At 46.3% G+C, this 15,467-nt stretch overlaps 1 protein-coding gene across 2 annotated transcripts; it reads right to left on the bottom strand.

Moving 5' to 3' along the window:
- Positions 1–593: 593 nt before the first annotated feature.
- On the bottom strand, positions 594–14,390 carry LOC101921463 (solute carrier family 2, facilitated glucose transporter member 5). Of its 2 annotated transcripts, XM_005237843.3 has the most exons (12): positions 11,487–14,390; positions 9,924–10,022; positions 9,316–9,476; positions 8,677–8,801; positions 6,013–6,165; positions 5,804–5,929; positions 5,323–5,507; positions 4,803–4,913; positions 4,210–4,311; positions 3,726–3,801; positions 2,451–2,578; positions 594–1,745 (listed from the first exon to the last, which is right to left on the bottom strand). In XM_005237843.3, exons 1-12 carry the CDS (start codon positions 11,541–11,543, stop codon positions 1,518–1,520), a joined length of 1,551 nt encoding a protein of 516 aa, XP_005237900.2. In that variant the 5' UTR covers positions 11,544–14,390; the 3' UTR covers positions 594–1,517. The 2 variants fall into 2 exon arrangements, with proteins under 2 accessions (XP_005237900.2, XP_027643193.2); XM_027787392.2 differs by lacking the exons at positions 9,924–10,022; positions 11,487–14,390 and having other exon boundaries at positions 8,717–8,801; positions 9,316–9,335.
- Positions 14,391–15,467: the final 1,077 nt, after the last annotated feature.

The following is a 15,467-nucleotide window of genomic DNA, read 5'->3' as shown; positions in this document are numbered from 1 at the left end:
ACAGAGCACAGAAACAACTTCTTTTTCAACATGTACACATCAAAGTTTGAGGGCAGGTATAAAACTTATTTTCTAAGGTTAACTTAAATCATGTGAAGGACTATTTCCATCAACAATACTAAATCCATGCCAGGCTGTTCAACAATTCTGCTTTTTTTGAAACAGAGGGCAGTAGCTTCACATAAACAATCAATTAAATTGAATTTCCCTATGTTAAATTATTCCATAATTAACCCCTAAGCCCCTTAAACTAATAAATAAGAAATCCTCCATTTTTATCAGCATGCATTTTCTTCTGAGTGTAAGCACTAGTCCTTAGACTCAGAGCTTTTCCAAACCAATTTAGCCTTCAGGTGGCGTGGTGCCCTTAGGGGACACAACCAGAAACCAGTAGAAAGATGAGGCTCTAAACTATCTGAAGACTCTTCAAGCGGTTTCAAAAACCTGAGAGTTGAGTTTTTTCAAAAGCTAAATTTAAGCAATTCAATGTGAGAAGCTAAAGACAAGTTTGGACATACCTGTCAACACAGGCTCCAACCTGTAGCCCACTGCACAAGAATCAACCTGCGACGCAGCAGGTGGTTCTGGCCAAGTTCAGTACGATGTATCTCTGGGGGACAAATGAGCTTCAGCTGGCTCACACGTACAGAGTAGGGATACGGGGGCGTTACTAAAGGATTAAGAGAGGGACTGTTGCTCTTTGGCAGCTGAAGAGTAAGCACTAGGGAGTGAACTGAACTAAAAAGCTCAAAGACCTGCGTGCCACTGGAACAAATGGGTATAACTGGTTGTGAGTAAGCATCAGCCAGATGGATGACTCCTAAACCTCAAGAATAAGGCTTTGGGAGGACTCATCAGCAACAGCTGAGGACTAGGTCTGACGTGAAGGAGAGAGGTGGGGGAGCAGGGTGGTGGTGAATTACAGTGATACACATTTCCAGTTCAGCTGTCCTTTGAAGCACAAGGAGGAAGGGCAAGGGCTGACAGGATAAATGCCATTATCAGCCCATCTAGCAAAGCACCTCAGAACAACTCACACTCTTCACCCCAGAGCACCAAAGGCCTGGCATCACCCGTGCTGGGCCCTCAAATATATGAATGATAGTTCCTGAGGAATGCAGCGCACTCCTTGCACACCACTGACCAAAACCCAGCCCAAGTGCTGGCTGGTGTCACCTGAGAGGTGTCAGTCAGGACATCAGGGACATACATCACCTTATGACATAGGTTACTTGATCAGAGGAGCTGAGCTGAGCGATGACATTGCCCTTTCCTTGTGACAAACACCATGAATGGGTAATTTGCCTTGGCAGTGGCTATGCCGTGAAGCAGAACGGTTCTGCTAATTACTTACAAGGAGAACACTCTCAAGGCACAACGCTTATTTGGAAGCTCCTGTTGTGGGAAGTTTACAGAAGGTCTGAATTAAATCAGTATCAAACAATGAATCCGTGTATTTGTTCTCCTGCGGAACAGATCCTGAAAACTGTCTGGGCCAGGCCAAGCACCAGGCTGGGTCACAGCTCCTTGCTGGAGGTGATCTCTGCCTGCCTGTCTGGGACAGTGTTGAAGTCCTTAAGATCTTCTTTGACTTCCTGAATTTCCACCTTGTTCCTCCTGGCCATGATCCTGTTGATTTCCATGAAGGTTTTGTTCTTAGTCTCAGGAACAATAAAGAAGATGTAAACTACAGTGGCAAGGCAGATGGCACAGAAGATGAGAAAGCTGTACGGTCCAAGTCCAGCCTAGGGCAAGGAAAGAAGACAGAGCAGGGATCAGGGGACTCCAGTTGTGTACACTTCATGATTTGGACACGCTGAGCCCTGCAATAGCTATAAAAAAAAAAAAAAATAGCTGCCACAGGGATGTGCACATATTTTAAGTTGAATTACTAGGAGTTAGGGGTAGTTCTAGATTCTGTCTTCTCATACCACCACTATGGACTTATGGGAAACCACCATGGATTTACTGGAAAAGGAGTGTGAGGGTCTCTTACACAAAACAAATTAAACTCATCCAGCTCCCTTTGCCCAAGCCAAAATCAGCAGCTGTACTAGTTTATGGGTCACTGCTGCTGGGGATCAGTTTGAACTGGTGACCTAGAGATCAAAAGCTAAAATTGGCAGCCCTAGACACACACCCTGCTCCCATCCCCCGGTGGAAGATGGGGAATTTGCAGTCTTTTCCATGCTGCTGATTTCAGGATCAGACATTCACCTGGAAAAATAGTTGCTTTCTTTTAAAGCACGTGCAACAGACATGTAATAAAAGATGCCGATTAACATAATTTCTTTCCCTTAATATATAATGCTACATACAGGTGCTGGGTGGGAACCAACCCGGGTATTTACACCACTCAGGATTAAAACAGCACTCTAACAATGCAGGGATGAAGATATTATTTTTAAGCTCTTGCTTAAGTCTTGCCCTGTCATGTGACTGCCTCTTACCTCCATGTAGAGGAACACGAGCCCCATGGTGAAGTTGCATAGCCAGTGCACAGACCCACCCACCATGAATGCTGCAGGCCGGGATGACTGTAGGAACATCTCTGTGATCATCAGAAAGGGAATTGGACCTGGAAGGTAGTTGCATATTTAGAAATCCCAAAGGCAATTCCCCCACTGTGAATTCCTAGATTACACTGTTCATTTCCGTGGCGGGCAATGGTTTCTGAATTAACTAGTGTTTACAAACACCCAATAAATCAAATAAGGGATTAAGTAAAAAAAACCCCACAAACAAACAAGGCAATTCAATGACTTGCCTAAGCTCACACACAGCAATCAATCTCTCCTCTCCTATGGCTGCACCTTAGCCATGAACCCACCTCCAGCATAAATTGTAAAATTAAGACCGATAAACACAAACTGTCTCTCTAGAGAGCACCGTATGAGCAGCAACTAAGCAAGTCATTGCTTCTTATAAAAAGAAAAACAAAGAAACAGCCCAACACATGCAGGTGTTGGAAAAACGACTCGTGGAAGAAGCCCTCAGGCTTGTGCCCTGCACTGCTGCCCCACAGGAGGATTCAGCAGAAACAGAGCATATTCTTGTTAACGGGGTCAGGCCACTGGTCCAGCTGACCTGGTGTTCTCCCTCCAGCAATCTCCCTGCTGGAGGGGAGGGATTCATCTGGTGCTTGAATCTGCCTGATGGCATAAATGAAAAAGGAAAGGTTGTATGTAATTCCATCTGCCAGTGAAACCTCTCCGGGAGTTTCAAAACCACATTGCTGCATCCTGCAAGGGTCTGGCAGGGCTTTCCAAACTAAACAGACAACTCTACCATGCTGAGAAGCTAAGTCAGGACAAAGCCTTTCCAACATCCACATCTATCTGCACATCTCTCTTCTGCAATGCGATCCGCAGGGCCATGCGTATAATTTGAGTTGCTTCTATTTTGATGCCTAGAGATGCAAGCATGCAACATCCCTGCCCGGTTGGTAGGGCTCGCTCTCTCAACATAGTTTTGCTCCAGATCTTACTGGGGGAATCTCAGGCACAAGCACAGTTGTGCCTTTGCTTTTCCCCTTGAAAGCCAGATGCTCCCCTGCCTCATGGACACAGCCATCATGGGAACATGAAGAAGCCTAGCTGACAATAACCAAGAGAGAAATTTGATCTTCTTGGATTAGCTCCACAAAGCTTCTGACTTGAAACTGAACGCAATGCTTGGATTTACCCAGCTCATCGGGGAGACTGTACCAGACTGTGCATACTCACTGGCTCCTATAGCGTGTCCGGTGATATAAACAATGACACACATGATGCTGAGGTAAGACATCCATGAGACAGCGGTCTGCAGAGAATTTAATCACAGGTTAGATGTGGTTCCTATCTGAACATCACTAACATTCAAGGCACTATTTGTAGTAAGATTGAAGGCATTCTAAAGCGATTGCCACTCTCCACTGCCTGATATGTCCATACTTGGCTAAGAAGATCACAGCCTGGGTATGATCCTTGCTTCCGAGAAATGGATGTAACAGGCGTTACAAACGTGACGTCCTGGAAGTAGTATTCAGACAAGCAGGATCATTGCTTTTCCTGGGTTCACTTTAGGTAGATACACAAGTACCTTTCATACTGTTCTCCCTCACACACACACACACCACCTCCGGGTGTAGAAGCAACTTCAAAATACACCAATGGCCTGGCAAGTCCACAAATGCATGGGTAGGATCACCTGAGCCATTTAACTACACACCTGGAGAGCGAGGGCCAAAGTTAACATTGCAGAGGAGACACAGCACAATCCAAAGCCAGCAAGGAGAAGGATTCTCCTCCCCAGGAATTCCACGATGAAAACCTGAAAGACAGGAGAGGATGAGGATGAGAGACCAGACACTGCAGCACAGCTCTTATTCCAGCAAGATTTATGAAGGTTGTCTTTGTCTTTTAAGAAATCTGGTGAAATTTCCACCATCTGCTGATGGATTGTGGGCATGAAATCACCCAGGAACTGCAAAAAGCTGGACATGTCACTAACACTGAGAGACTAAGCAGACCATTCTTCAGTACCCAGTCCCAGCGAGAACTGCATGGAAGCCCTGCATGTTAACGCTGGATGCCAAAATGAGGGTATAGCAGCCTGGAAACCAGAGACTGAAAATTTCCAAGGCACGCGAGAAATCTGCATGATTAATCACTTTGGTCAACATAGCTGCCTTCAACCGAGGGACAGTGCAGGGCACCTACTGTGCAAAGCAGCTCACAGTCCATATAAATAACATAATCTAATGTAGTGACAGACAGGGGAGACTGGACAAACTAGAACTCACAGCCCTAATACAAACTTACAGCAAGTGAAGTCATGACAATGTTGATGGCGCCTATTAACACAGTGACATATTGAACGTTGTTGCTGTCCACGCCAGCCGACTGGAAGATTCTGTCTGCGTAGTAGAAGATCTGCAGCAAAACCACAGCTGTGTTTGTATGTGGCCAAAAGCAGAACATGGGAATCCCATTTTGGCTGCTTTTACATCCTGGAATGAGTGCATTGAAGCCTGAGAACTGAATTCTTTAACTTCTGGAGATATTGCTGTTTGGACCCAGGCAGAAGCACCTTGCTCTAAGAATATCCAAACTGTCCTTAACAGGACAGCTTGACTGTATCTATTACATGCGTGTACTTGATTTGGTACTGGCCAGGGTCAACCCACCACAACATGATGCAGAACCAGTGTCCCTGATGAAGGGCTACTCCTGTGCCCTAGGTTCTAGCTCCTGTATCAGCACTGACTCACATCATCCACTCTGAAGTCCCATCCCTTTATTACTCACCCCTCTGGCTTTTCCCACATGCCTTCCCACTCACCGCATTAACCCCAGAGAGCTGCTGGCCCATCATCATTACAATAATAGAGATGAGCTGCCATCGCAAGCCTCTGAAGGTGCACAGGCTGAGCACAGAGAAATGTCCTTCCTTTTCTGACTGGTCTTCTTGGCGCATTTCTTCTATCTCATCATCCACATCATCGCAGCCTCTCAGCTTCTGCAGAACTAGTTGGGAGGGGAAGGCGAGTTATAGACCCCAGAGAGCAGGCCTACAGTGAGTTCTCCTGCTTCTCATCAAGACAGAACAGTATGAAAACTATGGGCAGCAGTGCTTCCATGGTGGGAAGTCAGGGATTCACACATGCAGAGAAAGGAGCAACACTGCAAGAATTCCATCTACTAGCAACGCGTCAATGAAGAATTTCACACTCTCTTGCTTCACTGTTGGTTGCTGTCAGTCATGTCCCACAGTCAGATCTATCCCATTCCACCTTCCTTTTCATTAAAGGATGACACCATACCTTGTCGCGCTCGCTTTTCAGTCCTCTCTTGTATCAGCAGATACCTGGGACTCTCAGGGAGAAAGGGCAATATAAAGAGCTGAATTGCCGATGGAATCCCAGTAAGCCCCAGCAGTACATGCCAGCCTGCAACAAGTGAGACAAGATGACAACCGTGAGAAATATTTCCCTTATGGAGCCCACAGAAAAGTCCTGAGCCAGGGCTTTACCTTTAGCATTCCCAAGGATGCTTCTGAGACCAAGGATCTGAGCTACAAGGATCCCAAGGGTGATGAAGAGCTGGGGTACTATTCCAATAGCACCTCTCAGATTTTTGGGGGAGATTTCTCCAAGGAACATGGGAACGACGTTGGAAGCCAGACCTAGCAGAGAATAATATTAGACATTCAGCTGCCTGACATCAGCACATCTTCAGTAAGACACCTTTTTCCCATGTGAGCCTAAAGTGATCCCTGCTGGTACGTATGGAAACCTCACACTGAAGCCCTTCTACTCCAGCTGAAGATTTAATGTCATCTTCTGGCCAGTGAATAAGCCGTGTATATTTTCCTCACTTTTCAGTGGAAGACAGGACAAAAAACGGCATTGGTTTGCTCAGTACATGGAGAAGTACAAAAATCTTACCACTGCATCTGGTGCCCTCAGAAACTGGCCTTGAGAGCACAACCTGCCTACCTTCTGGTGCTTTGAGGGTCTAGTTTATCAACTGCTCAGCAGCAAAGCACTTCTGGAGTCCAAGAAGGCTAGCAGTAGCCTGTCTTGCCTACAGAGCTGGCAGATGTTCTGGGGGCTCTCAGTATTTACCTTCCTAAAAGTAGCTTTCTCCAGCAGGGTCTGCCAAGTACTTCAGCACAATACAGGCAAATTAAAACTGTGTGCTACTCCAGGTTTGGAAATAAACTCAAAGTGTAAGGGAGGAATTCCTACTTCCCCTAAAACAAGAAAAGAAATCAGTATCCAAACAAGCTGATGTGAGGGTGGAAGGATGTGACTTCTTGCTGGCTTTTAAAAATTCACTACTTAAACTGCTCAGTAACACTTTGCAGAGAGCTTTGCTGGTTTGAGATCTCTTACAGGTAGCATGCCGGAATAGGTAATTTCTACTCTAAAAGGACACCAACACAGCTTATTTTCAGGAACATTGCATCATTACCCACAGTAACCCTAGCAAGCTGCCAGCTCCCATGCTCCTGCTGTAAATCCTGGCATGCAAAACCCAAACTCCTGGAGTCAAATAACCATGCAAGACTCTTATCTGACATTTCTAAGGTTCCTAGCCTCCAGGAGCTTGGAGTTACAAAGGTGATCAAGCTGTTAGCTGAAAACCAGAAGGCATGGAAACAAATATTAAAGCAATTAGAAAGCGTTGTAAAACTAAACTCATGAGTAGTAGTGTTTTAAGCTCACACTATAACCAACCTTTTAATTGCCCAGATTAAAACATGCTAGCAGTGACTCCTTGACTACTGCATTCAAGTAACAGTGGCTTTCTAACTGTTGACACCTATGGCCTGTCACAGAGGGGCCCTGTGGACAGCAGGGCTGCCAACAGTGCTACCAGCACCAGAGCTGCCCTTCTACCGGGCACAGCGACACTGGGGTCCCACCAGAGCCTGAAGCAGCCCGCTTGGTTCAGCAGCTTCCCGCCCCAGCCGCAATGCTCACAGCCCAAGGGAGGCCAGGCTGGGAAGGGCAAGTCAGGACAGCCAGTCCAGATTCCTTTGTCAGTTACAAGTAACTGGAAAGAGGGATCACACTTTACAGGTGCCTTAGTATTTATTCAGGGATCCAACGCTAAGAGCTGCCAGCATAGGAGAGTCGAAAGCCAAAACAAAACCATTGGACGAGGTGAGTCTCCTGCCTTAGCTCGCCAATTGCAATTGCTGCATGTTACAGATCAAGTTGTTTTCCTACGTCAGTTTCTTGTTTTCTCATTTTATCTTTACAGGATACCCCAGCTCACTAATAAACCATAGAGCATGTCGGTCTCACCAACCCAAAGCCAATTAATGGAGCCTAAATGCTGTCAGGACCCTTACCAACCTGGCTCCGCGCATGCCGAGTACAGCACAGCAGGGGCTACCCTGCCAGTTGGGGCTCCTGTTTGTTCCATATTTCTGTAGCTCTAATACTTACACCAGCACCTCACACACACCACTGCCCTTCTCCTTGGCTTCCTACTATCTTTGCAGTAAATCCAACGGGGGAAAAAAACCCCACAACTCAAAGTAAAAAAAAAACCAAACCAAACCAAACAAACCCCAAGCTAGGCTATCTGCTTTAAGCAGCTTCCAGTACCTAAAGGGGGCTACAAGAAAGCTGGAAAGGGACTTTTTCCAAGGGCATGTAGTTATAGGACAAGGGGTGGTGGCTTTAAACTGAAAGAGAGTAGATTCCGTGAGGGTGGTGAGGCACTGGCACAGGTTGCCCAGCGAAGCTGGTGATGCCCCATCCCTGGAAGTGTTCAAGGCCAGGCTGGACGGGGCTTGGGGCAACCTGGTCAGGTGGAAGGTGTCCCTGCCCGTGGCAGGGGATTGGAACTAGATGGTCTTTAAGGTCCCTTCGATTCCAAACCATTCTATGATTCTGTGATACCTGGGAAAACAGATTACCATAATCAGGTTTCCTGGCTGTTGGAGCTCTTGAATTCCAGCCTCACTGCCATTGTTTACTAGAGATCTTTAGTACTTTTGCAACATGCACATTTTAGCCAACATCTGCATAACAATGCTGTACAGCAAATGCCAAAGTACAGCATTGTTATGCAGATGTTGGCTAAAATGTGCTACCTGTGAAATCATCTGTTGTGAGAATAAAAAAACCTTTACATAACCAAGAATATATTTACTGCTCTACCTTTACCATACACTTACCAGCAAATATTCCCAGGATAACACGTGAAAAGATGATTACCTCAAAGGCTTTTGCTAGCTCTGAGGTTCCCATAAGGATTGCAGCAGTGATGGAGAAGATGTTATTTATCAGCAAAGTGCCCTTTCTGCAAAGTAATAGAAAAGGAGACAGATTCAGTTTATTTCTTTCAAAGGCCCCAACAGCAGATAGATCCCCCCCTGTGTTATACTGTCCAAAACTCAAATGAATCCCCGTTCCAAAGAGTAATCAAAGAGAAAATGGCAACTGCACCATTATTTCTTGCAGGGAATGAAGGCTTCAAGAAAGAACTGAGGTTTCTCAGGAAATCTGAGCAGCAGGAGCTGGGCCTGACCTAAGATCCTAGCCCAGGACTTCCATCACTGCTCTCTACGTGGCTCAGTGCCCAGCATACAGCCTGGCCTTGACTGTGTTGAAACCATATAAATTCCTCTACACGTGGGAGACACCACATATTGCTGAGTACAGCAACTAATCACCAGCCTATCTGCCTTACAGCCAAGGTGTGTGAGACAGGCATGCTCCTAATGGGCTTGGCAAGCTTGAGTGACTGGTAAGGCAAGTCTTATCTGAACCCAGAAAACTGTTGTCAAAGGACTTTAAGCACCACTGTCACATACCGCCCACAGCTGTTGACCAGAGGCCACACCAAGAGGGATCCAAAGAAGCCACCCAGAGGGTACATGGACACAGTAAGAGACCAGAGCAGCATCTGGAAACCACTGTCCATAGGCACTCCACTCCTGTTGAAGTAGGTTTGGTTGTAAAAGTCTTGCATGTACTGAAATGCAATACAGAGCATGTTTAGCACAGTAAGTACAAGCCACTTAACAGCAAATGCCATAAAGCTTGAAACAAATGTCTTGATAAAAAGCAGAATGGCTGAGTTGGAATATGAATGCAATAGAGGGATGGAGCAGCCTGGACTAGATAACTGTTACTACAAGTTATCCTGCCTTATAGGATTTGCCTGGTTTCCAGAAGGGAAGGCATTTCTCATGCCCCACTTCTGCCAGGCACAAGTCCAAACAGCAGTGTCATACGCCTTAGCAGCACCTTTCCCTTTCCTGGGGAAGCACTTCTCACCAGGTGCCCAGTGACTCAAAGCACAGAGAAGTACGAGCATCTGCCCACTCACCCCCCTCCCCGTAACCCACTGTTACGCCTCTACCTTGGTTTGTCTGTAAACCTGCTCCTAAGTCACGGTCCGCTCTGCAGTCCAACCTACCGGGGCCGGAGAATTGATAACAGACACATTGTAGCCGTACTGGAAAGAAGATCCTAATGCAGAAATCAGCACTACCAGTGCAAGCCAAAGCGTTATTTTCTGCAGAGAGTAAAGAAAGCACACAAACAACACCTTAGAAGCAGGTTTGGCTTTTAGGCTTAAGTGCCATTCAGTAAAAATAATTACCCTAACACTTGCCTTCTGTGTTTTTCACTTCATGTTACTGTATAAAGCAAGCCAAATAGTTTGTTTTCATTATAACTCATTCTGCTCTGCTTGATTTGCACATGGTCATTACAGTAATCCTATTCTTTCCTGGTATTGACAGATCATTTGGATGATGAATAATTTTTAAGTTATCATTCTTAAAATAACACCCTGCAGGGAAAGTAGTTATATGCAATTATCTGTTTTCCAACACATGAACTGGTTAGTGAAAAAACACAGGATACTGGCACAGGAAAGCTTTAGAAAGAAGAGATTTTTCATGAAGGGGCAAAATCCCTTTCCTGTTCATTTGTGCCGCTTTCACAGGCTGGTTTGGTCTGCCTCCCACATTTCAGGATCAGGCTGTTTATGGATCTAATCTGGTTGCCATCAAAGCCAATTAGAACCTACCCAAGTAGCTCTGTGAGGGCATGGTTGCGTGGCAGAAGAGCAGCAGTTCACAGTTAAACAGAAGGGTGAAACTGCTGTCTGGAGTAGGATCAAACACCACCCAAGTTTGTGGGCACACAGTCCTCAGCGTTACTACTAACTTGCTTTTTGCAACAGTTTAGTCGCTATTCAGTCCTCAGGCTGGCCCCGCTGTGATGACTGAGGTTTTATTCCCGACACTCAATTCAGGTTCCACATGAAGGATCCACCATCTCCCTCACTGAGCATTTGTCCAAAAAGCTGTGGGTAGTCCTTATATTCCTCAGAGGCTCTAGCCCCAGCTCCAGAGATCTGCAGTTAAAGGCACTGCAGGAGATCAAAATCCAAGTTGATCTCAGAGCAAGGATCAGGAGGAAGCTGAGGCTTCCAGCTACATTTTCTGGGAGTAGACTGTTGACATTCTTGCATTGGTGATGAAAAGCACGCTGTCTTGCTCTCATTAAACAAGTCCCAGGAGCTCAAAAGAGGCACTGGTGTTAATTATTCACTTTCAGCACTTTCAGGAAAACCTCTGGCATACATGAGCATTGCATTGTGCAACATTCCACAAAAATGCTGCTGTGAAAGGCAGTCCCCATCCAGCAGCATCTGCAGCCTAAACCTTATTAGAAAGTAGGAAAGAAGACTGGCATACGGAAGGGGTGAGTCACACAGAATTTACATGCTATGTCAACTGCACACAGAGAAATCCGTGAGACTCTGTGCAAGACTGCGCCGCAGAGAGACATAAGTTGGGTTCAAGAACATACACATCTCTGCTCTCCCTGTGGAATCAGTTGTCGATCTGGTAGCCCAAAAGATCTTGGTCTTCTCCTCCCTCTACAAGTACCTGCAGATCTCAAAGAGCCTGCTCCGTATCTCTGTGGGAGGCTCAAGTGGGAAGTATAAAGGCCGGTACATACTTACCTGCTTTGAGCCTCCATCGTAGTCAGAGCTCTCCTGCTTCCCTCCTTTCAACTTCATTTCAGGGTTTGATTTGCAGATGCAGAGTACAGGCTTTTATAGCCGAAACAGACAACACAGGGGATGGAAACGCCCTACATGGAAAATCCTCCTCTGTGACTTTTCAGAAAATACCCAGTCAATGACAAGCTCTGTCAGCTGAGGTTGTCGCCGCCCGATCGTCCCCTTACTCCGCACAACTCCCTTGCGTCCTCTCTTTTTCTTCCTCGTTCAAGTCTGTCGCAGCCAGGTCAGACGTTCTTTTGCCAGACCCGGACTCAAAGCAGAGGTGCTGCCTAGCTACAGGGGAAACAGGCTCGCCAGTCCAACTAGAAGGGGCAGACTTATCGCAAAATCTGATAAACGAGCTGTTCTCACCCAGCTATAGGTATGTGGAGAGGAGCGGTATGTCGCGGTAGAGCCACCGCTCCGACTCCTTACACTGCAGCCCGCAGGCAGCTGTGGATGCGCAGCTGGAGAGGCTGCCTGGCAACGCCGTGTCCCAGGGAACAAGGGCATTATGTGGGAGACAAGGGCATTATGTGGGAGCAGCCTTGGCAACGGGAGGTGTTTGCAGTGGGCCAAAGGTAACACTGGGCTGTATTAACCCTCCTGCAGCCACAAACCCTGCCCTTGGGCCGAAACACTGCTCGCTGTCCTAGCACAGACTAGCTTGCTTGGGGCACTTTTGAAGCTCACAGAGAACAGGTTCATCCTCTCAGATCTGCATTTTTGATAGCGCACAGAACCCCCCGGCTTTCCACCAAAGCACGTTAGTTCCTTTCCACCTACAGGCAAGGTGTACCACATGTTACTGGCTTGGTATTAACCTCCTACACTATAAGACTACTTTGAACAGTACAGGACTCTGTTAATAGTCAGCTACAATTTTCAGAGTTCGCCTGAAGACATTAACTCAGCTCTGTATCTTCTGTCCTCTGCACTTGTCCACCACAAGGTAGTTGTTCCCTTGCATGTACGCAGGGAACTATTTATTTACACTCAGCCCAATTGTCTGTGCTCAAAGCTGGATCCTATGAAACCTCTGTTTCTTTGGCAAAAATAATTACGTGGGGAGGCTTCGTTTCCAGGACAATAAATCTACTGGAGAACTGTTAGTGGTGAGCTACAGAGAAGTGATAGATTAGGAGCTGGCAGTCAGCCACACTGCAGTATGCCTATTACAGTGCGGTATGGAGACTTACTAGGAGACATCCCACAGTATATGCCCAAAAGAGTGACATTAGCAGCCTCTTCATCTGCATTTTGGGAAGGAATTGCATGTTCAGTCAAGGCTAATTCAGTATCATGCGCCGTCCTGAGCTACAACTGAAGCCTCAAGGTGAAACAATAATTTAAATTATTTGCCTGCAAGGAAGTCATATACACATACTGCTTTATCAGCTGCATAAATGGCTTCCAGCCAATTAAGCAAGAGGTAGATGTGACAGTCTGATCCCCTAGCAATAGCAAAGGGGGTTGCTGGATAAATAAGCACACTTTAGCAGACATGAGGCTCTGGAACTAAGAAGTAACCAAGACCCTCTTTTCGCAGCACAAAGGCAATGCTAGGTAGCACCCTGCTAACCTTCTTCCTTTCCCATTGCTGCCCTCTAAGACCATCTCAGAAGAGCCTCAGCCACACAGATGCACCCCCAGTGTAAAAACAAAAGAGCAGACAGATGCGTAAACTTACCGTACACCATCTGATACGCTGGTCTGGGAACCATGTGGCCCCTCCTGTATTGGCAGGGTTGTGTGACCTAGAAGATGTTTCAGAAAGCACTGGAATGCTTGGATATTAAATCTCCATCTGCACTTTGTTCCGCAGAAGCACCTGACTGTCAAAATACCCACACTGCCCTCCTGGACCTTAGTGGGTTCGTTTTTCTATCCAGAACAGACATACCAAGTGTGCCAGCCAGGACCTGCCTTTTGTCAGCTCATGCCACTCTGCCTTGATTTCTGCGGTTCCCTATAGGATTGCAGACTACTGCACAACAGACATTCACAGGGCTTCTGAGGAGCAGGAGTTAAATTGTATTAATCAACCATAAGCCTTACAAACATTAAATTTGTCAGCATTAGAGTACTCTGGTGTCATCCCTGTAACTGTTCTTCACAATGAGAAGATAGTGGCACAACCAGAAATTAATTTTCTAAGACGCCACTCTGCTTTAGCAACAAGATTTAAACTTTTCTTGCAAACAGATAGTTTGTTAAACACACAACTTCTATGTTTCAAGTAAAACCAACATTGCCCAATGTCCCTGTAGTACAGAACCTTAGTTCACTCCTACAGCCAGGGATCATCTTGCACAATGAGACTCAAGTCTTGGGAAGATGACAAGAAGGGAAAAAAGGAGAAGAGGATTTTGCAATGGCCAAATCAGTATCAACAGTGCTAACAGCATGTACAGGTGAGGGGTGAACTCACCAAGTTCTGACCAACTCCTGCCTGAGGAAAGAGCTGGGCAAGCACCCTCCAGCCATTACAGCCCCTTACTCTTTGTTCCCCTCAGTGCAGAGCTGCATCCCACTCCCACCTCCATCACACAGCCCACTCTCCTCCGCTCAACATTTACACCGCAGGCTTGTACTTTTCACCCAGTCAGTCTTAAAACTTCCAACCACCACAACTCCTTCTCATCCTTCCAGCTCTTGTTATTTAACAAGCTCTGCTCTTTGCAGACCTAGCTTTCTCACTTCCTCTCCCCAGGCTCCACTCCCATAGGCCATAATAGGCAGCCAGCACCCTCCCCACACATACAGCTCTTTCTGTCTTTATATACTTAAAACCTCTCCATGAGCTTCAAAGACTCCCAAGAGTTACTGGAAACCAGCACACAGCTCAGCTCCCTCCCCTTTGTTCTGACAGCAACCCCTAGTCCATGTGTTGGAGCACACTGAGTATAGGAGCTCCAACTGGTGAAGACATGCTTAGGGATGGCAATATTTAGGATAGAGCAACTGCAAGACAACCCTTGCTGTTTGCAAACACTTTTCTTAAATACTTGTCATGCAGTCAGAAGGAAGAGTGTTGCAAAGCACACATTGCAAGGGCCCCTGACAGAGCAGCCAAAATACTGCAAGGAGCCTTCAATCACTTGTAACATGGCAGAACAAGCCAGCTTCCCTCTGCTTGCTGTCTACAGCATCTGGACTCCTTTCCTCGCCTACCCAGATCAACCAGTTCAATGTGAGGCACAGTTATAAACCTCAGAAAAGCAGATATTCCTGGCTGGGAAGCACTGTGCAACTCTAGCAACAGACACTGTCGCTTCATCAGCTGTGAATACAGCCGCGGTCCAGCACCGGTTATTACACAGGGCATCTTGGCTGCTTCCAGCCCTGTGAGGCAGCCAAGAAAGTTTGAATCTCTTCTGAGAAAAGTTCGTTCACAGGTAGAAATCACATAGCAACTTAAAGCAATACTCAACTGTCAACCTGCCCATACCTCAGGTTTTTCCCCCCATAATGACTTGAATTTTCTGTATTTGGGCAAGCCCTGGGATGGCACCAGCTCACCCCAACATTAGCTCCAACATGCAGCCTGGCCTCATCTGGAGAAAGTACAATTTGTCATCTCATGAATACATAGCGTCTATAACCTCACACAGCGGAAAGCCCCAGTCCTTAAGGTCAAGTGAGCCTAAGGGAAGCAAGATCCACACACTCACCTCTCAGAAGTCTTCACAGTTCATAGCAACCAGCCAGTAAGAATGAACTATGACAATGCACACTGGTGAACAGGTTGCTCAAACTGATGAAAAGGTTTGCATTTCTGTACATATAAAACAGATAGGAAGAGGAACATATCTACAAATAGGTACAAAATATTTGTCTTCCTGTACATGCCTTAGTTTTTACAGTAGACACAAAAGAAACCTGAAGGAAGATCATGCAACAGTTTCTCATCCAGATACTCCAAGGTGCTGAGACCCA

The sequence above is a fragment of the Falco peregrinus genome, chromosome 3 (genome assembly GCF_023634155.1).
Source record: "Falco peregrinus isolate bFalPer1 chromosome 3, bFalPer1.pri, whole genome shotgun sequence".
Classification (NCBI taxonomy): domain Eukaryota; kingdom Metazoa; phylum Chordata; class Aves; order Falconiformes; family Falconidae; genus Falco; species Falco peregrinus.
This window is presented reverse-complemented; position numbering and strand designations above follow the sequence as displayed.

Excerpts from the sequence above, each read along its gene's own strand:
- LOC101921463 (XM_005237843.3), bottom strand. The coding sequence starts at position 11,543 with ATGAAGTTGAAAGGAGGGAAGCAGGAGAGCTCTGACTACGATGGAGGC. Across the intron at positions 6,166-8,676 it reads TATCCTGGGAATATTTGCTG|GTCTGGCTTCCAACGTCGTT; the intron begins GTAAGTGTATGG and ends ATTCTCTGCTAG. Across the intron at positions 3,802-4,209 it reads CTTTGGCCCTCGCTCTCCAG|ACCGCTGTCTCATGGATGTC; the intron begins GTGTGTAGTTAA and ends AATTCTCTGCAG.